This window comes from Rhodofomes roseus (assembly GCF_022264815.1).
Source record: "Rhodofomes roseus strain CIRM-BRFM 1785 chromosome Unknown C8Q71scaffold_5, whole genome shotgun sequence".
NCBI lineage: Eukaryota > Fungi > Basidiomycota > Agaricomycetes > Polyporales > Fomitopsidaceae > Rhodofomes > Rhodofomes roseus.
In genome coordinates, this window is record NW_025952961.1 from 635791 (window position 1) to 661189 (window position 25399).

Sequence of the window (25399 nt, forward strand, 5' to 3'; positions counted from 1 at the left end):
GGCGGCCCGGGATAGCCCGAGCAGCCGAGGATCGAAATGTAAAGACAAGTTGCTCCCGAGTCCGCCGCATCGCACTCTCTGCTCGTCTCCTCCACCTCCGTCCCCAGCGCACCGTCCTCCTCTCGCAAAATGGGCCAGGCAGCATCACAGCCCGCTCCGTCGACGCCCGCGTCATGCCCCGTCGACCACAACGCACTCAAAGCAAAAGCCTCAGCAGGGCAATGTCCGATCCAGCATGACGCACCTGCCGCCGCATCCTCCTCCTCCTCCTCCGCCCCCGCGCAATGCCCCATCAGCCACGAGACCGCCGCGGCGCTCAACCCGCTGAACCAGATGCCGACGCTCTCGCAGGCCCCCGCGGCGGACCAGAGCATAGCGCTCCCGACGGACCGCTCGACGTCGTCCATCCCGCGCGACACCGCCTCGCGCTGGGAGTACCCCTCGCCACAGCAGTTCTACAACGCGCTCGTGCGCAAGGGCTGGGAGACCCCCGAGGAGCACGTCGAGACGATGGTGCAGATCCACAACTTCCTGAACGAGGAGGCGTGGCAGGAGATCCTGAAGTGGGAGCGGAAGGAGAATCCGTGCGTCTTGTTTGGCAACCTCATGCTCACCTTGAAGCTAACACGAACGTGCTCTGTCCAGGGGCGAGGACCCGCAGCTAGCGCGGTTCAAGGGTCGACCAGGTGAGCTCTCGCCGAAGGCCCGTTTCTGGTTGCTCGCAGGCTGGCTGCTCCCAAGTCGCTTTAAGTATGTCCACCCGTCTCCCACCTCACTAAGCCCTACTGACTCCTTGCTAGCAATGAACCGCCTTTCGATCGCCATGACTGGATCGTCCGCCGCCGGAGTACAGGCGAGGAAGTGCGCTACGTGATCGACTACTACTCGGCCCCGCCCGAGCCAGATGGCTCGCCCGTCTTCTCGCTCGACGTCCGCCCGGCACTGGATAGCATCGGCAGCGTCAAGCAGCGCATAGCGTTCGCCACGGAGGAGGCTTGGGCGTCGTTCAGGGAGAACAAGCCCACGGGTATTGCGCGCGACTCATGACGAGTTGATGGCCGGCTGCACAGTGGTGCAAATAGAGTACTTTAGATCTGGCGTGTGTGATGGGCCATAGAGGGAGCATGCCCTCCTGCGTTCTACTTAATATTATGGACTATTCACGACTACTACATCGCAAATCGTGTGAGTAGAGTACTTGGTGTGTGTGAGTGGTGGGGATGATGGTGATGCAAGCGACGTAAGTGCAGCGTGTCAGCATGTCAGCTAGATGTTGCACGGGAGGGTCAGATTTTGGGTGAGTCGAGCGGTTGCGGGGCTTAGAGATATGCACGCGATGACCGTCGTGCCATCTGCGGTAATCGGTCAGACAAGCAAGTGCATCTAAAGGCAGTTTGGCTACGTACCTCGACGACCTTCCAGCCTCCTGTGAGCTCGTTGTCGAGCTCCTCCTCTATCCGGGTGACAACGGCGGCGTAGTGGCACTGCTCGACCTTGTTCTCCGCGCCGACCATGATCTCGCGCGTCTTGGCGTTCCGGAAGATGAGCATCTCCTGCGTCTGGAACGTCACCACGAACACGGGAATGTCGTTCTCAAGGATTTTCGCCCCAGATATCTGTAGGACGCACAGACGGGGTTAGCATGGAAGAGGGCGCATGTGGAAGGGGGACGCACATCGACTTGCCGGATGTCCAGCACTTTGCTGTCGCTGATGAGGCCTTGCTTCAAGAATTGCTCCATCGTCGCCCACAGCACATTGTACGTCTGTACGCCCTTTTCAGTCTGCCATCCTCAACAAGCTGGCGCCCGAAGCACTCACCGCCTCCCCACACCACGCCTTCAGCGCCTCCTGGTCCGCACTCAAATACGCGTCGACGACCTCAGGAACGACATACTCCCTCAGCTCGCGCTCGAAGCTCTCCAAAGAGAAGCTCGGGTCCATGATCTTCATACGGCGGTGCACCTGCGCCTGCTCCGTCTCCTCAAACCACCCGCCGACCGTGTCCGTGACCGCGCGCATGCTGCTCACGACCGGGTTCTCCGACTCGTCGTACGCCTGCCGGAGCGACGCGAACGAGCGCAGGACCGGGTTCGTCTCCTTCAGCCGCTCCCAGCGCTCGTTCTTGTCCGAGTCTTTGTGCAGGACCATCGCGGAGCCGGCTCTGCGAGAGCGGGTGGAGTTCAGTGAGTGGGAGAGAGAAACGGGAGGAAGGGCCGTACTCTGCGTTGGCCTTGACGGAGCGGGTAATGCTGTCTTTGCCCGCCTTGGCTAGACGTGTCTGCCGACGCTTCCGCCGTGCCTCCTTCTCCTCAAAGCCTGCATGTTTTGCACTGCCGCTGTCGTCTAGTGCGTCGACGATGGTCTCCGAAAGAGTTTTGTACGCTTCTGTCTTCCGCAATGGCTCGGTGGTGGAGGCAATGGTGTTTGACACGGCGGTGGATGCGCGAGATATCTGCCATACGTCAATCGCAGCCTCGCAGCGGTCGTAGCGTGCAGCATACCGCGCGCATAAGCTCGCTCTCCTCCATCGTCTTCATTGCTTCTGACACGGCGTCACCGACCTTCATACCCGTCTTCCGGAGCTCCTCCGCGGCTGCTCGTAACCGCGGGTTCTCCTTGATGCTGGAGGTGAGCTACAGCACAACGCTCAGTCCCATATAGTTTCAGTAGCGTGGCGCCTGGCATACCCTCGCCCGCTCGTACGCTGCCCGTGCCTTCCGCATTGCCTCCGAGTCCTGCAACTTGTCCACGTCGCCCTGGAGCTGCTTGACGTTGTCCTGCAGCTCGCGGTTCTTGCGCAGCTCCTCCCTGAGCACCTCCACGAACGTCTGGAACGGCGACCTGGGCTGCTCATCCTGCCGACGCGAGGACGAGTGGAATGACGCTGACGATGGGTGCGAAATGACACGGTGCGCCCGGAGCGAGGTCGGTCGCAGCCCACTCCGCGCGCACAGCAGTGCGCGAATTTGCGCGGGCGCGGCGGCGGTGACGATGGCGGAGCGCAGATGGCGGGGGAGCATAGCGGCAGGATGAGCTGGGAGCAGTGGCAGAGCTTGCGCTTGAGCCCGGCGTCGAGCTCCCGGCCAAGTCAGAGTCTACACTCGCCCGTGGGCGCTTGCTAAATTCACAAGCACGTGGTGGCGCGGTGTGATCGGCGCCAGTCGGGTCCGAATCCGGAAGTCGAGCAAGTCGTTCACCTCCAGTCCTCCGCCATTGGCGCGTTCAATACCTCGCAAATCCTTGCCTACTCGTCAGCCGGACAGACAAATACGTCTGAGGTCAAGATATATATTTCTAATTCTCTGATATGGCAGAGATCGTGCGCCAGGACAGCTCTGGGTTCAAGCTATCCAAGGAAGGCGGCAGTGTTTAGTTGTTCGCCAACGATCCGTACCAGTCTCGTCGAGGAAGAGTCCCTGGCCCAGTCACTGCGCACGTTGCGTTTGCGGGAGCTTTCCTTTTAACAGGACACTATACGTGCCCGGCATACTCTGGTCATCTAGGTACGTGGTTACTGTATACCTCTCTAACAATAGTCGACGATTCATGGACCATGGCACAAACCCGGAAGTAAGGGGCCGCTATAGTGAACACAACTCGTATGCCTTACCCTAATGCAACACAGCTCACGCAGAACTAACATTGTCATTCTATTCTAGGAACGTGTCCAGACTACCCGTAGTCAGGATTGAAATGTCGGATATGGTCAGTCCTGGAGCGCACCGACCCGTCAGCCTCTCTGGGCTGACTCCTTCCGAGAAGTCTTCACACCCGCTGTGTTCACCTCTCTTCATCCCCTCCCTCCATCTCGTTTGCCCAACGCGTGCATCGTAGCAAGTCATTCTCGCCACTATGGTCAGTCCCAGCCAACGGAGCACTGTGGCGTCTGCCCCGAAGTCGCCCACCATCAAACCTACGAAGCCTACGAGTTCGTCGGCCCCTGCCGCAACATCGACCAAGCGGACGTCCACAACCATAACCCCTATCCCACGCACCCGCCCGCCATCAGAGATCCAGAAACAGACCTCCCTCCCACCGATCAAGAAGACGTCCCCTGTCAGCGTACCAGGCCGCGCTCGATCGTCCACCGTCACTGTCAGCACCACAAGTAAGATGTCATCGGTACCAGGCAAGCCAGCTGTCAGTCAATCACTGCCTGCTCAGGTACGCCATGTCATGTCACATATCTCCGTCGTAACTTACTAAAGACGCAATACCTCGCCATCGCCACCTCGCAGCGTACTGTGGCGCGTGCCTCTCGCCCTGTAATCTCGAACAACACGACGGCTAATCAGGACAGGGAAGACCGTCTATCTCGCCTGACCCGCCCGACGCGGTCGTCTTCCCAGAAGACCGTGGACGCCGGCTCCCGCCCCTCACCGAAACGTCCTCCCGGCGTACCGAGGGTTGCAGGTACCACCAGCACCGATGCTGGCAAGAGGCCGCGTTCTGGCTCTGTCATCTCGGCGAAGTCTCCCCCTAAGACCGCGAGAGCTCCCGATCGCGCTGGTACTAGGTATGGGAACAGCATCCCGAGGCCTGCGGCGTGCAAGAACGCTGCTTTGCTATCAGCGACGACTAAGGTTTCTGTGTCATCGAAGCCTGTCGATCTCGTGGAGGCGACTGAGGTCTCTGCAAGCGAAGCTCAGCAGAATGAAGCTGTCGACATCGAACCAGACGTGCCCGATGTCGACACGAGCGCGCCCATCGCTTCGGTCCCACCTATTGATTCTGCAAGTGGTGCCCAGGTTGAGGGACCTCCCGTTAGCGATGTCATCTTGGAGGCAGCTGCAACGGACGCCGTCGAAGGAGCCAACGACACCGGCAGCAAAGACGTGTCCGACAATCACGAGGCTAGTGTCGAGATTGCTACTAGCGCGCCTGGCGAGGTGGACGGTCAGAGCGACGGCAAGTCTGCGAAGATCCCTGACAACAATGCACCTGAGGATAACTGCGAGGCGAGAAGCAATGAGAGTGACGAACTCGGCGGCGAACGGTGTGTCGTCGACGACAAAGATACCAGTGTCGGACATCACACAGAAGAAAAGATCGTTGCCGATGACCAACGACAAATCGAGGACAAGAACGAGGAACGCAATGGCATCATTGCGGACGACTCGAGCGGGAAGAACGATAATGACGGGACGCCTTCACCAGAGAGGTTAGTTCATTTGTCGTCGTCTACCCGGCGCATCTGACAACCATAACATCTAGTGAGAGCAAGGATGACGTACCAGCGGTCGATTCACTCTCGGATGTGATTCAGTACTATTCGTCTGAATCAAGTAGCGAAGATGGAGCTACCAGTGAGGACAGGTATGCGGTCTCTTGCTGCACGTCGATGTGTGTTGTAACTGTCTCCATAGCGAGACCACTCCTTCCGATTCTACCTCCTTCGGCTCCCTCGTGGGGGCTTACTCTGGCTTATCCGACTCGGAGGATGATGTCCCATCGGCCAACGACATGGTAGCAGCTTCCGAGTCCTCTTTGAGTTCTCTCTTGGAAGCATACTCTGGGTCCTCAAGTGAGAGCGAGACTTCCACAGACGATAGGTATGTCTGCATCTTCCTAACATGAGTTTCCGCTAACACGATGTAGAATGACTACGCCGACCGATAATGCCCCCTCTTCGGCGCCCACGGACGAGAGCATCGACACATGCGCCACATCCCCGCCGGCGAGCCCCATCCCTGACAAGCTTACCTTCCATCCGAGCCACCACCCAGAAGGTTTTCTGCGCATCCCCGTATGGTCTTACGAATCGCGTTTGTCCAGGCGCACCAGCTCTTCCCATAGCAAGCCGAACATCCTCTCCGTGAAGCCGTTGCGCGTCGCACCGAAGCCGCCGATCGCCAACAAGTCAGCTCAAGGATGTATTTCTGCTACGGGTGTGTTCTCTACACCGGGTAGCAGCCCATGGCGAGAGGATGTCAAGCGAGCAGAAAGCACGAAGCTCAAGGACGTTCGCCGGGCCTCGAACAGAAGAAGTGTCGCACCGACGCCCGTCGCATTGGACATTACATCCCTGCTCCGGGAACTGGAGGAGGATGAGATGCCAGAACCTCCGTATGTCATCGATCTCATATATGTATGGGTTGATGTTGATAGATTCTGCAGACGAGGGCCGGTTTCCGACAACGCGACCCAAGCCTCCGAGTCTGCTCCAGCCAAAAGGGCAGCAGGAGACCCGCTCGACGAAGACTTTTGTCAGGACCCATTCCTAGAATCACTGCGGTGCGTGCTGTCTGCTTCAAATACAATCGGATGCCTGACGTTGTGCTGCCAGGTGGCTATACACGAGTCGTATCCAGCTTTGGCGTTCAGAAGTTATCGACGATGAAGACGACGACGATGACGACGAGGAGCAGGCTGTTGATGAAGATTTCGATACTATCGCCTCTAGGATGGCAGCCCGTGTTGCTGCGTGGAGACCCACCGACGAGGTTACCCCGGCTGTCAAGGAACTCCGAGACTCGTTCGTTCAGTTGCAGGCTATGGTTTCTGAGATCGAACAGGACCAAGGTTCTTTGCAAGGAGGTCCTCCCGCGCCGGCCTCAGATAACGATGTCAAGGGCACGGTGACACGCACTACAAGCGTTGACGGAGAAGTACAATCCATGTCCGGGGGCGATATACCCGTTGTTGCGTGAGTATCGCTTTATATCCTCGGCCGCGAGTTGCTCATTGCGATTCCAGGCTGCTGGAAGAAGCAAACAAGCAGGTGCACAAGGAAGTTATTGAAGCACCGCGCCTTACCGCCGCAGAGAAGGGCAAGGCACGTTTGGAGATAGACCAACGCGAGACACAAGACGATGTTACCACGAGTAGGGCTGTTTTCGAGCCCGTACTCAATGTGGAAGACTTTTTGACCGACGAAGACACTTCGGGCGAGACTTTCCTGTCTTACCTTCCTCTCGTACGTAGCCCGTTCTACGAGTTGCTCTCGTCAATTTGCTCATGTTCACCGACATCATCAGCCTGAGACACCCAAGTTCTTCCTTGGCGGAACTTGGACGCTGGCCGTAGTGCCATCCGCGGGGTACACCAGTCCCTCATCTCGTTCACACCAATTTTTCGGTGAGCAGCCCACGCGGTCCTTGCGTGGTAAACCCGAGTCGCTCCCGAATGCAACGACAGTAAGTGACTCACTACGTCGTTTGACACTCCGTTCACGTTGAGCCTGGCATATAGTCATACTGGACCATCGGCGGAAGCCACGGCAAGCTTCCACACATACACAAACCCGCCACAGCATCGTTATCTGTTAGTCCTCCCATTGTCGAGCATCATGCTCCGATACCTACGAAACGCCGGCTCAACACGGGCGTACACCCCGATAACGCGGGAGGTTGGAGTCGGTTGTTTGGCCGGCGTAGCCTGTCGACTTCACATCCAGATGCCCTCGTTTCACCTGCGTGCCACACGCATGCGCAAGCAAGTCTTTCTGCGACCGCGCCCCCTCCGTCGCCCGTAGTCAGCGAGGCCTCAATTGACGACTCCGATGGAGCTGCATCGGACATCTCAACGGATTCGCCCATGCTCTCAGGGCACTGCGTCGCCCCATCCCCCGTGTCCACCTCTCCTGTGTCCACCGTTGGACGGGGTAGTGGGTTCAGTGGCTTGTTCAGTCGGTGGTTCTGAGGACGTCCAGTATGGAGTGTCATATCGGCCGGATGGACCATTCTTTGGACTGTATATATGATATTGCCATCGACGTCCTTGGTTCCTATGAATACACTGTGAATCTTTGTAATCCCGTAGCTGCAGCATGAAGAGGCTGAGAGAGGCCTCCGGCGTCTATGACGGCTCCATGACTTTTGTAGCTATTCATCCTTACACTCCATTTTCGCAGACATATGCATGTAGATACCGGCCTCATAGAGCGTCTGATTTAATGAACTGTGCCCTGATCCTCCAGCAAGCTGTCCATGACGCTGGGCGTGTCGGGGTCCATACTGAGCCCATCGCTTCTTTTGAACCCCAGCCTTCCTTCCTCGCGCAATCGCCGCATACGTGCGAACAACCCATCTCGCAGTCCCAGGAGCGGTTCTACATCATCGTGTGTCCCGATAATCTCGAGCCTCGCTGCAGGGAAGTGGGAGGTGAAGAGGTCCTCGAGCGCGCCGAGGTTCGAATCGAAGCGCAGAAGCGTGTCGGGTGTCATATGGAGCGTCACGACGCTCATGCTCAGATGGGGGGAGGGAAGTTGGTGAAGGATAGGAATAATGGAGGCGTGTTCGCAACCCAGATCAAGTGTGATCAGAGACGAATTGTGGGAAAGACCACCATAGAATATGAATATGCCTGCAGTGATCGCGAGGGTCACCTCGTTGTGCATAAGGGTTGTATACAAGCAGATGCAACGTACCCTCCGGATTTGCCCACCCTAGATCGCTGAATCGCAAGGTGAGGTGCTTCACCCTTGAGCCGCATGAAGCGATAAATTTAGTCGCCTCCGTTGAGGAGAAGAAGTCCTGCAGATCAATCTCTGGGACGGGGAGACCCGGTGCGACCCAATTAATAAACCGCAGGAAGATGCTTGCCGCATCGACCTGCAGGCGAGTGAGAGTACGCGAGAAGGGGGAAGTAGGGAATTGGGCGAGCAGGGATTGCGAGTCTGGAGTGTCGATTACCCCCATCCCGAGCAGAGATAGCTCGTGCAGTGAGGTTGCAGCGGATATCATCTCGAACACGCCGAAAACGCATTCCCCTTCGAGTACCGGCAGGGATAGGGACCTCACCCGTGGTAGAACAGAGAGCAAGCACGCTCTCGCCTGCGGAGAAAGCGTGGGCCAGGCAAAGCTTTGGATCCTAAGACTGTGAAGGCTGCTCAACTCCTGCAGGCGCATTCGAGGGAGCGCGTCACCGAGCCACAGTGGGTCATTGCGCCTCCAACCTTCGCCGCCCTCTTGGAGGGAGAGATGGCGTATGTACGGCAGGATGGTTGATGTGCTATCGCATAGCAGTGCGAGAGCAGACCTGCCGCGTCCGGACCGGGGGATATGAAGTGTTTCGAAGCGGTGCATACGGGCGGTAGGAACCCAGGCTTTGCAGACAAGGGCGCAGGAAGACAAGGATTCCATGTCGCTGTGAAGGTGGTCGAGAATGATGTCGCATATCTCAGGAGGTAGCTGCCGTTCAGACGACATCGCACTGCGAGTGGTCGGGGATAATGTCCTGGTCTAACTCAGAATCTATGGTAGCCTTTAAGTGGGAGGGAGCGGGAGGAGGCATGTGCGCGCCACACGCAATCAGCCACAGAAGCCAAACAGTGACAAGACACCCGCTCTGCATCCGCTTCCACTACCAGGAACCGGCATTCGTTTGCTATTTCGTCTCGGACCAGCGACCAGTGACCAAGTCATGCCCAAGCTATTGACGTTGAAACGTTGACAATCCGTCTTGCCTCGTCGACTATCAGCTTCAGCTTGCTTCGATGCCGGAATGCGTGTCAAGCTATCACAACTTCAGGTGTATCGGAAGTCGGAAAACTCTGAGGCCAATTGCTCTCGGTATGCATATCTCTGGTGAGCGAGCGGACCTGCTTTCGGATGGGTGGCCAGTCGTTCTTCCGGGCGAGTGTCCGTATCGCTCCAAAGGACGCATCGGCACTTACAAGCGGCATGCCCGGTCTTCCCATCGGCCCCCTTTGCTCGGACTCCAGAGTGAATGCGCTATCATTGACTCCGTGTTCTACCAGTCATCTGACAGTGAAGCTAAATCGTTCATGACGCTAGCTTCAACGGCGGCTCCCCGAAGTATGACACGGATATGCTTAACAAGCCAGCATTCACTCGGACGTCCTCAGAAGCTCTTCCAGCTGCTGTGGTGTATTTACTTACCAGCATCCCTAGACCATGCCAGGCATCGTTGGACCACCGTTCCCGGAAGACGTACCTACGCACCCTCTGCTCGTAGTCGACTACCAGCTTATCAAGGCCGGAGACCACGACGAGACCGAGAAATTATGGAGAGCAGCCACGCAGCTGGGTTTCTGGTAGTAGGTCGAGGCTCAGATGCATTTGTGCTAGACGTCTCTGATCCCAGCGCCTCATTTCTAGCTTGAAGAACCATGGAGCGGATGCTGAGGTGGACGCTATGTTCGAGATGGGCTCTGATTTTATGGAGCTTCCTATCGACGATAAAATGCAATTCGAACAAGGAGACAACGGCGCGTCCTTTGGGCAAGTCCACGATCCCCGAGCGGCCGAGATGCGCACTGACTCCTTGGCCCTACAGATACAAAGCTCGAGGTGTGAACGCCATTGACGAGAAGGGAAACCGCGACTCTACGGAGTTCATCAATGTCTCGAAGGACGATGCGCTCGCCTTCCCCGAGGTCGTGCATCGCACCTACCCCGGAATCCTCACCGCGCGCATGGACACCGTCATCCGACCGTTCGTCGATAAGTCACTGGAGGTGAACGGCACACTTATCGGCGTATTGAACACGAAGCTCGGTTTGCCTGAGGGGACGCTTGCTCAACTGCACAACCCAGCGGAGAGGAGCGGCTGTGTCGCCAGGGTGATTCGCACGCCGCCGAAGGATGGACCGATTGACGACGAGAAAGCGATGCTGGCTGCCCATACTGACTTTGGATCGCTGGTACGTGGCCGATCAAGTTTAGTAGATGCTTGCACTTACGGACATTCCCTTCTCTAGTCTTTCCTACATAACCGCATCGGGGGCCTCCAGGTGCTTCCGCCTGGCACGGACAAGTGGCAATACGTCAGGGTACGCAAGCTTTTCCAAGTCTTCCACTACTATCGCATTGAGTACTCCGTAGCCACTCCCGGGACATGCGATTTGCAACATTGGAGACTCGATGCACATCTTCAGCGGTGGTATCCTGCGCTCGAACATGCACCGCGTCATGTGCGTAACTTTGTCTGCAATTCAATCAGCGAACCGAATCTGATATTAGCACCCAGTCCTCCCCCAGGAGAACAAGCAAAGTTCGAACGTTACTCCCTGGTGTACTTCACGCGTGCGAGCGACAGCGTCGAGCTGCGCGCCCTCGTGGACGACAGCCCACTGATCGCTGCGGCCGTAGCGGATGCGCCAAACGCGCAGGCGCGCTTCTGGCCGGGTGTCTCCGCTCAAGAATGGCTGCAGCGCAGGGTGCGCAACCAGAGACTCAGTCACTTCAAGGTGCGTGGCTCTGCTGCGTTTGACCGATGGCATCACTGACCGGGCATCGTGTGAGCAGGGTCCGGAGAGCTTCAAGTCGTGGATGGGCACTGAGGACGTATCGTCCATGGTAAAGACTAGAACGAGCGTGGAGAGCGCAGCCGTACGTCAGGTAGCGGCATGAGCCCTTCGGCTCCCCTACCCCGCAGGGTTCTTGTATCAAGGTTCGGCTTATCCACAGTTGCGTTCTATGCCGATTTGTGACCGTATCGTGGCTAAACATTGTGGCTTTGGTGAGGGTCTGGAGTGCAGACGGGCATTGACTGCGGGAATTGAGATGTCTTCGAGGAAGGACGGTTGTCTCTCGGGTGTGTTATCTACGCCCATCGCACCCACAGGTGGTCCCGATTCACCTGCCATCCATGCGGCACGAGAGGTCAGCAGACGCGACCGGAAGCCCCGTAGAAGTCCGAATCCGCGAGCGGTTACGCGCAAAGTCCTCTAAAGTCCTATAGCTCTCAGCCCCTCATGCCGAGGAAACGAGGCCCAGGATACTCACTACGCGTTTCTCTCACACCAGGCATTCGGTCGGCAATTGTTGCCGCGTATTAAAAGATACTGCGCCTCACGACGGTAAGCTCAAAGTTCGGAAGTAATCAGTTCACTGCTGTTGCTAATATCTATCCCCGCAGCGCGGAAGGTGCGGATACGCTGTGCGAATACGGCGTTCCACGTTCATTCATACTCTGGGCTAGGAAAGCGGTGATCGCTATCAGACTTTACGATAACGCGTCCCTGTTGTCAAAACGTACGCACGCTCTGCGGCCCATTGGCTCAGGTCTGTGCTGTAGTGCCCCGCCGCGTAGCCAGGCTATATGTCGAGTCTTCCGCAGACTTGAGAGGATACGACTGGCGCACTATGAGATCAATGTCGCCTTGATGATTTTCATAAAGTTCGACTGGGTAGTACAGATGCGTACGCTGTTCGTTGTGAGAGTTGGACAAATTATGCGTACTGAGCGGTAGATCGAAGTGAGGGACGAGAAATCGACGATAGATCTGGATCAGGCTGCGTCAACTTGTCGACGATTCGGATCAATGCACGTAGCACTAATAGTCTCGAAGGAAGCTGGAAGGAAGGTGTTCAATGACCTTTCTGTCAAGGCGTTATACTAGCTCTTGGCAATACATGAGACTTCAACAGTGTCAGATCATGCGCGTCGACCGACGAACCGCTGGACCATTCACATATAGTCTCACCGGACTTGCTATTCGATTCCTCTGCACCGGTGCCACTACGCAGTACGTTCTACCGCAGCGTCGAGTACAGTGTGCCCTATCTGGAGTAGTTGGGTTTTTACTTTTACGTACAATATTGTCAGTCGCTTTAACTGAGGCAAGGTCCTCGTGACTTGCGATATTTGCCGAACTGGGACCTCCGAGTCTCAGGCTGGAGTCTGAACTTGACCTGGGCGAGCGGCATGCAGCCATACTGAGCCCCGGATTCAGCTGTTCATCAAGGAAACTTTATTTGGGTCATAGATAGGTGAGCAGCTTCTTCGCCGAGATAGCCCCACGAGTACCTCATGTATGACATTACGGTCGACGTCTCGCTCAATGTGACCATCTAGTACCAGCGCAGCGGGTCCCTACATCCCTATCCTACCGTTCGTATCGATGCGCCTTGACTGACGGAACAATCCGGAGAGATTACCTCTTTGTTGGGTATATAAACCTAATCCCGCAAACTGACGATCCCCCGTCCTTGCGGGCTTCCTACAACGTAGAAAGCGTCTCAAGGCAGTCACTGTTCTCATGCCTCCTCGACGTCCTGGACGAGGCCGTGGTGGGCCTGCCGGTGGTCCTCCTGCTGCAGGCCGCGGCGGTGCCCCTGCCGCCGGTCACGGTGCTGCAGCAGGTGGTGGGCCACAGGTGCCGGCCCAACACGTACAAGCCGTTGGTGTGCGGCGGCCTCCTCCTGGAACGTCAGGCCGACGACTTATGGTTACGACGAATCACTATGCTGTTGATATGGCCACGGGCACAATACATCACTATGACGGTCTGTATCTGTTTGTTCTCGTGCTCCCTCAGATGTTTACCGTGATGCACAGTGGTCGTCACGCCAGACACACTCCCTGCTAAATTTAACTTCATGCTCGTGAACCGCCTGCAAGAAGTTATTGCTCCCGCAGTCTTCACCCCGCGCGCTGCGTACGATGGACGCAAGAATATGTTCGCGCCGCAGGAACTTAATCTCGGCCAGACCCGAAGTGCAACGGTATGTGGTTTGTAGCGGACACGATCTCGACTTCATGGGGTGTGGCAGTTCGATGTGACAACGGAAGACCCGGATCCGAACAATACGTCTGGTAAAGGTCCCAAAGTATACAAGATCAGACTGAGTTGGGTAGCCTCCATCAACTCTGAGTCAGTCATCTTTTTTCCCTGCATATTCTAGACGTCTGAACTGTATTGGCAGGGTTCTGGCTCGTTTCCTGCAAGGCCAACAGTCAAATGACAATACTATTTTGACTGCCATAACTGTATGTTCTCCCTCATGCGTATCATCTAAGACCTACAACTGACGTGTTGAGTCAGGCATTGAACGTCGTCATCAGAATGCAGCCCTCGCTCCTGCATCCGTTCAATGCGCGTTCCTTCTTCACAAACGCCGAGACGAGAGATATCGGTGGCGGCATCGAGTTATGGCGCGGCTACTTCCAATCGATACGCCCTGCAATTCGGAGAATGTTGATCAACGTCGACATCTCTACGGCTGCGATGTACAAGGATGGCCCGCTGATGAACACCTGTCTCGCCTTCCTCAACTTCAGGAACCCCGCCGACCTGACGATAGGACGTTTCGAAGAGCGGGACCGCCTGCGCCTGAGTCGATTCATCAGTAACCTTCGCGTCGATGTACGGGCTCTACCGCCCGTCCAGCCGCAGACAGGGCCCCGCCGTAACCGCAGGCCCCGCGCGATCCAAGGCGTGACCAAAGCTGCCGCGTCTGGCATAAGTTTCGAACGGAACGGCCAAAAGATCACCATCGCACAGTACTATCGTCAGGTGTATAACTACAACTTGAAGTTTCCGAACATAGTCTGTGTTGAGGTGCGCTCTCGCGTTCAACTTTTCATTCGATGCTTCATGTTGAATGTGTGTGCATGCAGGTCGGAAACAAGGGCGACATCATACCGATCGAGCTATGTGAAGTCATACCTGCACAAATGATCAAGAAGCAGCTTTCGCCAGATGTCACCAGCAAGTTCGTGGAATTCTCGACGAAGGTACCCGCTGAACGACTGCAGAGCATCCAACAAGCATTCGGTGTGAGTTACATACTTGTCTCCGATTAGAGGTACTCAGCTCATACATAACTGTAAGGTACTCGCCTACGGGCAGTCTGAATATGTCCGTGTAAGTAGTGTTGTCGCTGGTGTCATAGATGTTACTGACAGTGGCCTGCCGTAGCAATTCGGCCTTACAGTACAACCGAATGCGCAGCCGCTGAGCACGCCGGCACGCGTCTTGAACCCGCCGACGCTGCGGTATGGCCCAGGCTCCAAACAACCGACGGTTGTGCGTATGAAAGCCAACGTTTTTCTCTCAAGTCAATGACGTTCTACTCTGGTTTAGGACCCGCGCTCCGGATCGTGGAACCTGTGCGTAGAACACAATCGATCGTGCATTCGCTGACAACAACGATAGAGTGGACAAGAAGTTTCATACGCCGAAAGGCTTCGACCGCTGGGTCGTGATCGTGTACGAGAATCCGCGGCGATTTGACGTGCAGGTTGCCCAAGGAGTCGTCCGAGGGCTCTTGACTGCCTGTGATGCAGTTGGTAAGCCTCGTCGCTCAGTTCACAATGTTGCCTGTTGCGATGTCTGCTGTGCTAGGTATGCCTGTTCGGGAACGTGATCCCATCATCAGGCACGAGAATCCACAAGGACAGGTCTCCGAGGTGGTTCAACTCCTCTGTTTCCTATTTGCAGAGCTGACCCCCTGGATTAGCAACTGAAGGCCGCCGGCCAGGCATGCAACCAGAAGAACAAGGGGTTCCCGAACCTCATTGTTGCGATCATCCCCGATGGTGCGACAGATCTCTATGTTGCTATTAAGCAGTAAGTATTTCGCATCCATGGCGTGATTACCGCGGCCTTTATCTGAGATTCGACTTGATTCACGCAGCTTTGGCGATGTATTGGTAAGCACTCCAGCGACAGTCACTGGTAAGGTTGGCCTATTGAATTTGTTACCTGCAAGACCGGAGTCCCGACGCAGTGCATGAAAGCAAACAAATGCGCCAGGGCGAGGGAGCAATATTACGCCAACATATGTCTGAAGTAAGTTCTACCTACGCGTATGTGTAGGATGCTAAACGGCGTATCCCAGGGTCAACGTGAAGCTCGGTGGTGTCAATTCTATCCCGGACCCTCGTTCCGTCGCGTTCCTGACCGATCCCAAGAACCCAACGGTTGTTATGGGGTAAACCGATTCTGGGTTCACTGAGGCTATGGCGCTGACATTCCTCGCAGAGCCGACGTCATGCACCCCCCTCCAGGAGCAAAGGATCGGCCATCATTCGCGGCCCTCGTCGCCAACGTCGACTCGCACACCTCAAAGTACGTCGCGGACCTTCGCGTGCAAACCGGGCGGCGGGAGATGATCAACGATCTCGAGGATATGAGTCAGGTGAGTGCAAGCTATGCCCTGCGTGCCGTATCACATCTAACGACGATCGCTTGGCAGCGTATGCTCAGCATGTATATGAACTACGGGAAGAACGTAGAGAAGAAGGCCAATTCGGAGCCGAAGCGCATCATCTTTTACCGAGGTACGTGTATCTGAGCATTCAACATGTCTCTCGCGCCTGAGACCATCTGCAGACGGCGTCTCTGAGGGAGAATTTCAACAAGTTGTAGATCTCGGTGCGTATCGTATCGATTGCTACGTTGTAACGATCATCTCATTGATCCGCAATAGAGCTCCCGCGATTGCGAAGTAAGTAACAATAAGTCTTTGGTTTCACCGGAGGCTCACAACCGGCTTTGCAGAGGCGTGCCAGAACCTCAAGATCAACCCCAAGATCACCTTGCTGATCACAGGGAAGCGGCACCATGTCCGGTTCTTCCCTCAGAACCCGCGAGATGCGGACAGAAGCGGCAACTGTCAAGCGGGCACCGTCGTCGACGAGGAGATCGTGAATCCGATCGAATTCGACTGGTACCTCCAGAGCCATGCTGGATAAGTCATCCTCTATCCTCCTTTCTGATTCGTGCTAATCCGTTCGCTGGGATATCCACGCTGCTGGGCACCTCGCGACCTGCGCACTACATTGTGCTACACGACGAGAACAACCTCAAGTACGTCACGCTCTATTCCTCACCTATCCAACACTGACACACGGGACATCTGCAGCTCCGACGGATTGCAAGCGCTGACGTTCGCGCTCTGCCATGTCTACGCTCGCGCGACGAGGTCGGTGTCCATTCCGGCACCGGTCTACTGTGAGTGATGTTCTCTGCTCGCAACGCACAGTACTGTGACCGACTGATGTTCCCGCCAGATGCGCACATTGTCTGTTCGCGCGCCAAAATCCACTACGACCCATCGGAGCAGCTGAACCTCTCGGATTCGGCGACGGTCGTCTCGGACGCGGCGTCCATCTTGGAGAAATACAAGGATAAATTCAAGCGCGTGCATGGCACGCAATCTTTCTTGATGTACTTCTCCTGAACATTCGCGATGCCCAACAATCTCCGAATTCTTGATACTATGTCACTTACTGTCTGGCTCGCTACAATGTTCCAAAAATGACCTATAACTGACGATCTACACGCGGAACCTTGTATGGTGCTATCGCGCTGTCCTTGTTGAATCGTATTGTACAATGTATCGAAACGTCACCAATCTTCCATTCTACGCATGTGTACCTCTTATATAACAATGCAGATCTTGATACTCGAAACATTACAGTGTTTGCGCTGAACAAGCTCTCGAGCAGAAGTGTGAAGTCAGAGGTAGTCAAGTCCATATACCACAATCGTGTATTCGAAAACCGATCAAAGTCTCCTGTCGCAGCTCATACTCACACCGTACACGTCGCACATGTACATCTCATCGTGTGAGGAATCATGCCGGCGAATTCGAAGGTTTGTCAGAGTTTCGAATGTGATCTGATGCTGTTGAGTGACTGGATAATTTCGGGCCGTTGTTTTAGTACCAGCACAGTTCATCGTCGCGTACGTCAGTGCCGCCGACTCATGAGCATATAGGTTGCGGATCTAGCAAGAAAGCCTGGCAACGATCTCGCGCGCAGTCTGTGGGTGGTCATACAAAAAGGCGGTTGAGATGGAATGTCGTGGTACATACATAGAAAGTTTGCGCCCTCTGCCCTCGACGTTCCTCACATTACATACGTTATGCTTGATGACTCTACTTAGCATGGCTACGTTGGCCTGACCTCACTCCTTCTCCTTGAAGTTCGAGCTGACTTATTCTGGCCACCCAGAGAGGACGTAGGTGACGGCATCCCTCAATGCCAACGGGGTTGCGCCGGGCCTACGTCTGACCCATCTCAGATAGCAGGAGAATATGCGCCAAAGGACAGCTGAGGAGGAGGAGGGTTCATTGAGTCTTTGAGCGGCCTACGTCGCGCGGACATCGGTGTGTCAGGGTGAGTATTGGCAGAGGTGAGAAATATGTGCTTTCAGTGGGATCATCGCTTCCAGTCCCAGGTGAGGATAATGACCCGCCAGCTCGATAAGGAGTGGCTTCAGGTAAGACGTCGAAGAGCTGCCAGTGAGCGCAAGAGCCAAGTGTGTAGGCGCACGCCACATCGGACCGAGGATGAACACGGCGATAAGCGCCTGTACCGTACCTGCGTTGCTTCATAGCGACTGCCTCCCATTCAACCATACCGATACGGCTAATGCGAATGACCTCTTCTGCACATGCTCTATTCAAGACATCTGCGACGAATACAAGCCGGCTTTCTCTCCGTGGCAAGCCGGCGTGACTCTGAACTTCCAGGTTCGAGGCAGCGAGCAGTGGCATAACTTTCAGGCTCCTCCCTCCCCGACCGTGCCCCTCTTGGTTATTATCTATCCCATCAGTCATGGAGGCGACATAGCAGAGAGGAGTAGGCGGTGGAAATCTGCTAAGCACCCGGTTTCTGACAGGGGTGGCTGCGTCGCTCCGAGGATGAGTCCCGCGCCGCTGAAGGACCCATGGACGAAGAGAAAGCGATGCTTGCTGCCTACACCGATGTCGGGTCGCTGTTGCGTACCTGCATATCTACATGATGACAATTTTTGTACTGACGAGCGTCCCGTCTCCGTTCCTGCGTAACCGCCTCCGAATGCTCGCGCCTGCCACGGACAAGCGGTGAAACATCAAGGCTTGCGATCTCGTCCGCATTCTGAACAGCCATTCGTATCGAATAACTTACGGCGCAGCTACTTCTAGGACGCGCGATACGCAAGAAGGAGACGGAGAGTCATTGCACACCTTCAGCTGCGGGGTCCTGCACTCGAACATGCGTCACACCATGTGTGGTGTCCCTTATTTCGCGATTCGCAACTCGGTCCACTGAACGAATATAGGACCAACCAACACACACGGGAGAGCATCAGTCGGTCGGCTTGTCGAGGTTCGGCTTGTTCATAATCTCGTCTTAGGCCGGTAGCTGATCGTGCCGACAAGGTTTCAAGTGCAGATGGAGATTGACTGCGGCAAGTACAAGTCCTCGAGGTAAGATAACTAGCTTACGGGTAGCTCATCTCCGCCTATAGTATTATGTACCCACAGGTGGAAACGAACCTTCGTGCTGCGTAGCGCGAGAGGTCAGCAGGTACAGCCCAGGAAGCATTCAGAAGTCCCGCAGAACTCAGAATCCGCGAGCGATTACGTGCGAAGTCCCATAGTCCTCAGTGCCTCCTGCGCATGCACACGCCGAGGAAACGAGGCCATGGGCTCTCACTGCGCATTCCTCACAGCCCCAAACATCCGAGCGGCAATCGCTGGAATGCATTGTAAGATGCTGGGCTTCATATCCGTAAGTCTGTAGTTATCGATTACCTCCCTTGTTAACGTTCAGTGCTCAGTCGTGGCTGCTGCGCAGAAGGTGTGGACCGGCTCTGCGAAGGCGATGTTTCCCGTGCAGTTGGTGAACTGCATTGCAAGGAAGAAAGCGGTGTCTGTCATCGGATTCAATGACGCACACGTATCCTTGGTGGCTACACACCGTCCGTGGCCCATTGGTCCGTATTCTATGAGATTCACTCTGATTTACTGGCAGTGGATCTGGATTGCATGGGATACGTTCCAATATGCCACCACCAGCATGCTAAGCGAAACTCTACATCGTGTGTTCTACAGACTTGGAGAGGGCAATTCAAGCGAGGCTGTGTTCAAGTACAGAATGTCAACGATAGCGTCTCCGCCGCCTGTGATAGCAATATGACTGGGTAGTAGAGACCCACGCAGACGCAGCGTTGTTGATTCGGACGTGCCGTGATGTTGTTCACCGCCACTGCTGGTTGTGCACTGGTACGTCGAGAAATGAGTTGTCAACGGCTGCTGACTGTCATGCTCTTTTGAAATCCATGGAAGTACTGACCACATGAAAGTTTTCAGGCACATGTCGCTTCTATAGGAAACGGCAGGGCCATTCATAGCCTCACTGGGCTTGGATCCTGCATCCGCTCTACCAGAGGTTTGAGTGAGTACGTGCCTCCACCGTGATATGCTACCGAGCTGCCTCTGACTTCGGATGGACTGCGTATGGGGCGGCGGGCATTCTGACCGTTGCACAGGTTCATCGAGCCCGGATTCAGCTGATTATCAAAGAAGCTTCGTTTGGTCTATAGACAGGTGAGCACCCTATCGGGCTAAACAGACAGAGATAGTTCCATTAGAACCTCATGCACGGAAGACGCTTCACATATTCTAGGACCGATGAAGCTGCTTCAGGCGGATTCCCACATCTACGGCGTGCTTCCCCAGGCTTCCACTTAGCGGATCGATGCATACTGCGTGACGGAAACCCCCGGAAAGACCGCCTCTTCGTTGGGTATATAGACCCCCTCTCGCAATTCGACGATCCCTCGTCCTTGTGGGCTTCCTACATCGTAGAAAGCGTCTCAAGGCAGTCACCTATTCTACTTCTCAGAATGCCTCCTAGACGATCTGGAAGAGGACGTGCTGGGCCTACAGGTGGTCCTCCGGGTCCTGCTGCAGGTCGTGGCGGTGCTCCCGCCCTCGGTGCTGCAGCAGGTCATGGACCTCAGGTACCGGCCCAACATGTACAGGCTGTCGGTGTTCGGCGGCCACCTCCTGGGATCTCCGGCAGACGAATCATGGTTACGACGAACCACTACGCTGTTGAGATGGCCACGGGAAAGATACACCATTACGACGGTCTGTATCTGTTCGCTCTGGTACTCTCTGACGTTTATACTCTCGTGATGCGCAGTGGTGATTACGCCTGACAACCTCCCCGTAAGGGTGAACTTCTTGCTGGTGACGCGCCTGCAGGAAGTCGTTGCCCCCGCGATCTTCACCCCGCGTGCTGTGTATGACGGACGCAAGAACATGTTCGCCCCGCAGGAGCTCGATCTCGGGCCCACGCGGAGTGCTTCGGTATGTTCGTATAAGATCCGATCCGATTGAACTTCACGACGTGCGTCGCTGCAGTTCGATGTAACGTTGGAAGACCCAGACCCGAACGACAAACCGGGTAAAGGCCCAAAGATATACAAGATAAAGCTGACCTGGGTAGCTTCTATCAACTCTGAGTCAGTTATTGGCAATCATCGACACATCATTGAGCTGTCTTAATAGTTTCGGCAGGGTCTTGGCGCGTTTCTTGCAAGGCCAACAGTCCAATGACAACACCGTATTGACTGCGATAACCGTATGTCTTTGCTCACAAGTCTCGTAGAACCTAAAACTCATGAATCCCAGGCATTGAATGTTGTGATTAGGATGCAGCCGTCGCTTATGCATCCATTCAACGCCCGTTCCTTCTTTACTAACGCCGAGACTAGAGACATCGGCGGCGGTATCGAATTATGGCGCGGATACTTCCAGTCGATACGCCCTGCAATTAGGAGAATGCTGATCAACGTCGACATCTCTACGGCTGCGATGTACAAGCCGGGCGCTCTCATGAACACGTGTCTCGCCTTCCTCAATTACAGTAGCCCCGCCAACCTGGCCCCAGGACCCCGCTTCTCAGAGCGGGATCGCCTTCGCCTGAGTCGATTCATCAGCAACCTTCGCGTCGATGTACAGGCTCTACCGCCCGTTCAGCCGCAGACAGGGCGTCGTAACCGCAGGCCCCGCGTGATTAGAGGCGTAACAAGAGCCGCAGCCTCTGGCTACAGCTTCGACCGGAATGGCCAGCAAATCACGATTGTGCAGTACTACCTTCAAGCGTACAACTACACCTTGAGACACCCGAACATAGTCTGCGTCGAGGTATGCCTCTCGCCATTAACTCTTCATTCAATGGTTCTTTGATACATGTGCACGCAGGTCGGTAACAAGGGCGATATTATACCGATCGAGCTATGCAATGTCATTCCTGGACAAATGATCAAGAAGCAGCTTTCGCCAGACGTCACGAGCAAATTCGTAGAGTTCTCCACTAAGGTACCTGCTGAACGGCTTCGGAGCGTTCAACAAGCACTGGGGGTGGGTCAACGCCTGTCTCCGATCAGGTGTGCTTATCTCACAGGAATTGAAGGTACTCGCCCACGGGCAATCCGAATATGTCCGCGTAAGTTGTTGATTTTCTTGTTTGTAAGTTGTGTATTGCTAACGATATCACATTGTAGCAATTCGGTCTCACAGTACGACCCGACGCACAGCCGCTCAGCACGCCCGCGCGTGTCTTGGAGCCGCCGACATTGCGGTACGGCAGAGACTCCAAACAACCAACGATTGTAAGTATAGACAGAAATGACGCTCTCCTGTGAATGACACAACCCTCTTCAGCAACCGCGCTCTGGGACATGGAATCTGTGTGTGGAACACAATGCGGGGATTGCATACACACTGACAATATTGATGTTGACAGAGTGGACAGGAAGCTTTATTCGCCAAAAAGTATTGATCGCTGGGTCGTAGTCGTGTACGAGAGTCCGGGGCGCTTCAACATGCAGACTGCCCAAGGAGTCGTCCGAGAGTTTATGGCTACCTGCGATAAATTTGGTAAGCCTTGTCGTTCGACCTGCATCATGATGTGTTATGATGTGTTGCTGCGTTAGGCATTCCTGTTCGGGAACGCGACCCCATCATCAGGCACGAGAATGCACAAGGACGGATCATCGAGGTGAATGCCGCTTCAATCTACCTCCGATCTGTAGAGCTCACGTCCCGGTTCAGCAACTGAAGGCCGCTGGCCAGGCCTGCAACCAGAAGAACAAGGGGTTCCCAAACCTCGTTGTTGCAATCATTCCCGATAGTACGGCAGATCTATACCACGCCATCAAGCAGTAAGTACTCCTTATTCGTGAAAGATCCCTCCGGCTAAGACTCAATTCACCTAGCTTTGGAGATGTGCTGGCAAGTATTCCAGTAGAGATCGCGTGTAACATCTTATCTGATCGTTTCCTAGACCGGTGTCCCAACGCAGTGCATGAGAGCTAACAAGTGCGCGAGGGCGAGAGAACAGTACTTTGCGAACATATGCCTGAAGTAAGTCACAGTCGTCCGCATATCTCTGGCATACTCACCCGCGTCCTGTAGGGTCAATGTGAAGCTCGGCGGCATCAATTCAATCCCGGAACCTCGTTCTGTATCTTTCCTGACAGACCCCACGAACCCGACAGTTGTCATGGGGTAACTTGACCTTGTTCGGAAAGAGGCTATAGACCTGATCCTTCTCACAGGGCCGATGTCATGCATCCATCTCCCGGAGCAACGGACCGGCCTTCATTCGCGAGCCTTGTCGCTAACGTCGACTCTGACACGTCGAAGTACATCGCGGATATTCGCGTGCAAACTGGGCGAAGGGAGATGATCAACGACCTCGAGGAAATGAGCCAAGTGAGTTCAGATGCATGCCCTGCATTCTGTGTCTCAACTCATGATGCATCGCTCGACAGCGCATGCTGCGCATGTACATGGACTACCGGAGGGATATCGAGAAGAGAGCCACTCCGACTGCGCCAAAGCGCATCATCTTTTATCGAGGTACGTCTATTTAAACATCCATTGTGCCTCTACGATCTGAGACTATCTGCAGACGGCGTCTCTGAGGGAGAGTTCCAGCAAGTAATAGATATTGGTACGTACCACACCAGGAGATCATATCTCACGAGATTAATGGACATGTCCTCAACAGAGCTTCCGCGACTGCGAAGTAGGTACCAACACATGTTTGCTTCTTTTGGAGGCTCAGAACCAGCTTTGCAGAGGCGTGCCAGAATTTGAAGATCAACCCCAAGATTACCTTGTTGATCACAGGGAAGCGGCACCATGTCCGATTCTTCCCTCAAAACCAGCGAGATGCAGACAAGAGCGGCAACTGTCAAGCAGGCACCGTCGTTGACGAGGAGATCGTGAATCCGATCGAATTCGACTGGTACCTCCAGAGCCATGCTGGATAAGTAGTCTTCTATACCAATTTCTGAGCCATCCTAATCTGCTTGCTGCGATGTCCACGCTGCTGGGTACTTCGCGACCCGCACATTACACAGTATTGCACGACGAAAACAACCTCAGGTGCGTCACTGCCTGCTCACACCTTTGGTCCGTCCAAGTCACTGATCTGTAGCATTTGCAGCTCTGACGGTCTGCAAGCGCTGACATTCGCGCTTTGCCATGTCTACGCTCGCGCGACGAGGTCGGTGTCCATTCCTGCACCGGTATACTGTAAGTGATGCTCTGCTCTCGCGATGAGCAACACCGGCTAACGTCCTCGTTAGATGCACACATTGTCTGCTCTCGCGCGAAGATCCACTATGACCCAACAGGCCAGGTGAATCTCTCGGAAACGGGGACCATTGTCTCGGGCGCGGGTGCCGCGACCCTGGAGCAATACAGGGAGAACTTCAGGCGCGTGCATGGCAACCAATCCTTCCTGATGTACTTCTCTTGAACGTCGTCGCTTCGGAAGACCCTCCGCCGAGTACCTCGCGGACGACGCGCTCTCCGCTTCATCATGAATCTCTTCGATATGACCTGCAACTGACAATTCGTCCTTGAAACCCTGATGATATTGTTCGTCGTTACAAATCTGTTACACAAGTTACAGTGTATACTGGTATCATGCCACCCAAAGCTGTTTGTTCGAGTCATCTCCGAAATAATGCAAAAACCTTCATAAATTCCAACGGCATCTTCGCTGAATGAACTCCTTCCACTATAGTCACAAGGTTGTATTGTGTATATTGACACCTGCGTCCCATCTCAGTCTGACCCGGAGTGGTTGTGTTAACTTCGACAATCTCCCTGCCAGTCTCAGTGCTCGCATCAGCAAAACCGGGGGAAACTGCTATGGTCGTCGATAACTTATCAGGTTATAGCAGACTTAGTACCGCTTGTAATGACTTTATAAGTGGTCTTATAAGCTCTTGTACGATCACGCAGAAATGGGGTATCCTATATGGGCGCCCCAGACTTACGTCATCGTTGTGAAGCTCTTGTCAGGCTGCGACTTCCGTTGTATCCCCTTGTACCATGACCCTCCGCTTGCGTCTGTGTTTACAACACGCCACAGAAGCCTCGGGGATCTTATGTTGACCTACGTCAGTCTACAGTTCTCACATCTGTGTATCATACTAACGAATGTAGGGTCAGTTTGTACGGTCGATTCCGGCCACAGTCGCATAGAACGGGCGCGACTGAGTGTCCAATACGGTGGACACTTCTCCATATGCACGAAGTCCCTACTCGCACCCTTGTCATTGTCACGGTGTCCGACACAACCCGCCGTGCTCGACGCACCCTCACGTCACGTTCTAAATGCGGTGCCCACGCCTCGCACAATTGCGATGTCGATCTATCCTGCCATTTTCTTCACGCATGCTCCGGACATACCAAGTCGGACAGTCCCAACGCCCGCCACGTGCTTAGCTGCACTGGCACTCGATCGTCCCGCTCTCGGAGGGGATACCACCGTTGCCTCGACCGGGACATCAGGGACTCGGGCAGCGTCTGAGCATCTGAGGCTCTGACAAGTATTGCTCAGAAGTCTCAGAAGCCTCAGTGGGCTCAGGGAAGCATTCCGCTCAGAACAGCCACTCAGAC

General features: G+C 55.0%; 7 protein-coding genes across 7 annotated transcripts; 5 read left to right on the plus strand and 2 right to left on the minus strand.

Annotated features, from left to right (window-relative positions):
• The first annotated feature begins 70 nt into the window (after window positions 1–70).
• Window positions 71–1175, plus strand: C8Q71DRAFT_744787 (cytochrome c/c1 heme-lyase). Its single transcript, XM_047922970.1, has 3 exons — window positions 71–584; window positions 646–750; window positions 801–1175. The coding sequence occupies exons 1-3, from the start codon at window positions 130–132 to the stop codon at window positions 1045–1047; spliced, it is 807 nt and encodes a 268-aa protein (XP_047781562.1). The 5' UTR covers window positions 71–129; the 3' UTR covers window positions 1048–1175.
• Window positions 1176–3094, minus strand: C8Q71DRAFT_830537 (mitochondria import inner membrane translocase TIM44 subunit). The gene is made up of 7 exons (XM_047926355.1): window positions 2690–3094; window positions 2504–2635; window positions 2222–2454; window positions 1821–2163; window positions 1676–1765; window positions 1407–1616; window positions 1176–1352 (listed from the first exon to the last, which is right to left on the minus strand). Exons 1-7 carry the CDS (start codon window positions 3020–3022, stop codon window positions 1320–1322), a joined length of 1374 nt encoding a protein of 457 aa, XP_047781563.1. The 5' UTR covers window positions 3023–3094; the 3' UTR covers window positions 1176–1319.
• Window positions 3095–3724: 630 nt separating this feature from the next.
• C8Q71DRAFT_468123 (uncharacterized protein) lies at window positions 3725–7787 on the plus strand. Its single transcript, XM_047918733.1, has 10 exons — window positions 3725–4166; window positions 4241–5163; window positions 5217–5318; window positions 5369–5554; window positions 5601–6068; window positions 6120–6236; window positions 6289–6648; window positions 6699–6918; window positions 6980–7138; window positions 7194–7787. The coding sequence occupies exons 1-10, from the start codon at window positions 3855–3857 to the stop codon at window positions 7641–7643; spliced, it is 3297 nt and encodes a 1098-aa protein (XP_047781564.1). The 5' UTR covers window positions 3725–3854; the 3' UTR covers window positions 7644–7787.
• C8Q71DRAFT_905298 (uncharacterized protein) lies at window positions 7576–9234 on the minus strand. The gene is made up of 2 exons (XM_047928894.1): window positions 8371–9234; window positions 7576–8306 (listed from the first exon to the last, which is right to left on the minus strand). Exons 1-2 carry the CDS (start codon window positions 9149–9151, stop codon window positions 7894–7896), a joined length of 1194 nt encoding a protein of 397 aa, XP_047781565.1. The 5' UTR covers window positions 9152–9234; the 3' UTR covers window positions 7576–7893.
• Window positions 9235–9751: 517 nt separating this feature from the next.
• Window positions 9752–11613, plus strand: C8Q71DRAFT_468334 (uncharacterized protein). The gene is made up of 7 exons (XM_047918735.1): window positions 9752–10002; window positions 10064–10186; window positions 10242–10608; window positions 10666–10737; window positions 10790–10878; window positions 10935–11154; window positions 11213–11613. The coding sequence occupies exons 1-7, from the start codon at window positions 9860–9862 to the stop codon at window positions 11315–11317; spliced, it is 1119 nt and encodes a 372-aa protein (XP_047781566.1). The 5' UTR covers window positions 9752–9859; the 3' UTR covers window positions 11318–11613.
• A 1275-nt stretch (window positions 11614–12888) lies between these two features.
• On the plus strand, window positions 12889–17108 carry C8Q71DRAFT_744812 (argonaute-like protein). The gene is made up of 23 exons (XM_047922971.1): window positions 12889–13195; window positions 13248–13414; window positions 13463–13563; window positions 13616–13679; window positions 13735–14250; window positions 14310–14468; window positions 14524–14556; window positions 14611–14718; window positions 14776–14801; window positions 14848–14981; window positions 15037–15101; window positions 15152–15261; window positions 15329–15344; window positions 15404–15483; window positions 15533–15625; window positions 15676–15832; window positions 15890–15974; window positions 16027–16068; window positions 16124–16141; window positions 16195–16384; window positions 16444–16503; window positions 16559–16647; window positions 16707–17108. Exons 1-23 carry the CDS (start codon window positions 12949–12951, stop codon window positions 16874–16876), a joined length of 2730 nt encoding a protein of 909 aa, XP_047781567.1. The 5' UTR covers window positions 12889–12948; the 3' UTR covers window positions 16877–17108.
• Window positions 17109–20243: 3135 nt separating this feature from the next.
• Window positions 20244–24736, plus strand: C8Q71DRAFT_744821 (argonaute-like protein). The gene is made up of 23 exons (XM_047922972.1): window positions 20244–20560; window positions 20616–20782; window positions 20837–20937; window positions 20993–21056; window positions 21107–21622; window positions 21680–21838; window positions 21891–21923; window positions 21982–22089; window positions 22142–22167; window positions 22224–22357; window positions 22414–22478; window positions 22532–22641; window positions 22696–22711; window positions 22764–22843; window positions 22895–22987; window positions 23038–23194; window positions 23254–23341; window positions 23394–23435; window positions 23493–23510; window positions 23564–23732; window positions 23783–23872; window positions 23934–24022; window positions 24076–24736. The coding sequence occupies exons 1-23, from the start codon at window positions 20314–20316 to the stop codon at window positions 24246–24248; spliced, it is 2745 nt and encodes a 914-aa protein (XP_047781568.1). The 5' UTR covers window positions 20244–20313; the 3' UTR covers window positions 24249–24736.
• The last annotated feature ends 663 nt before the right edge of the window (window positions 24737–25399 follow it).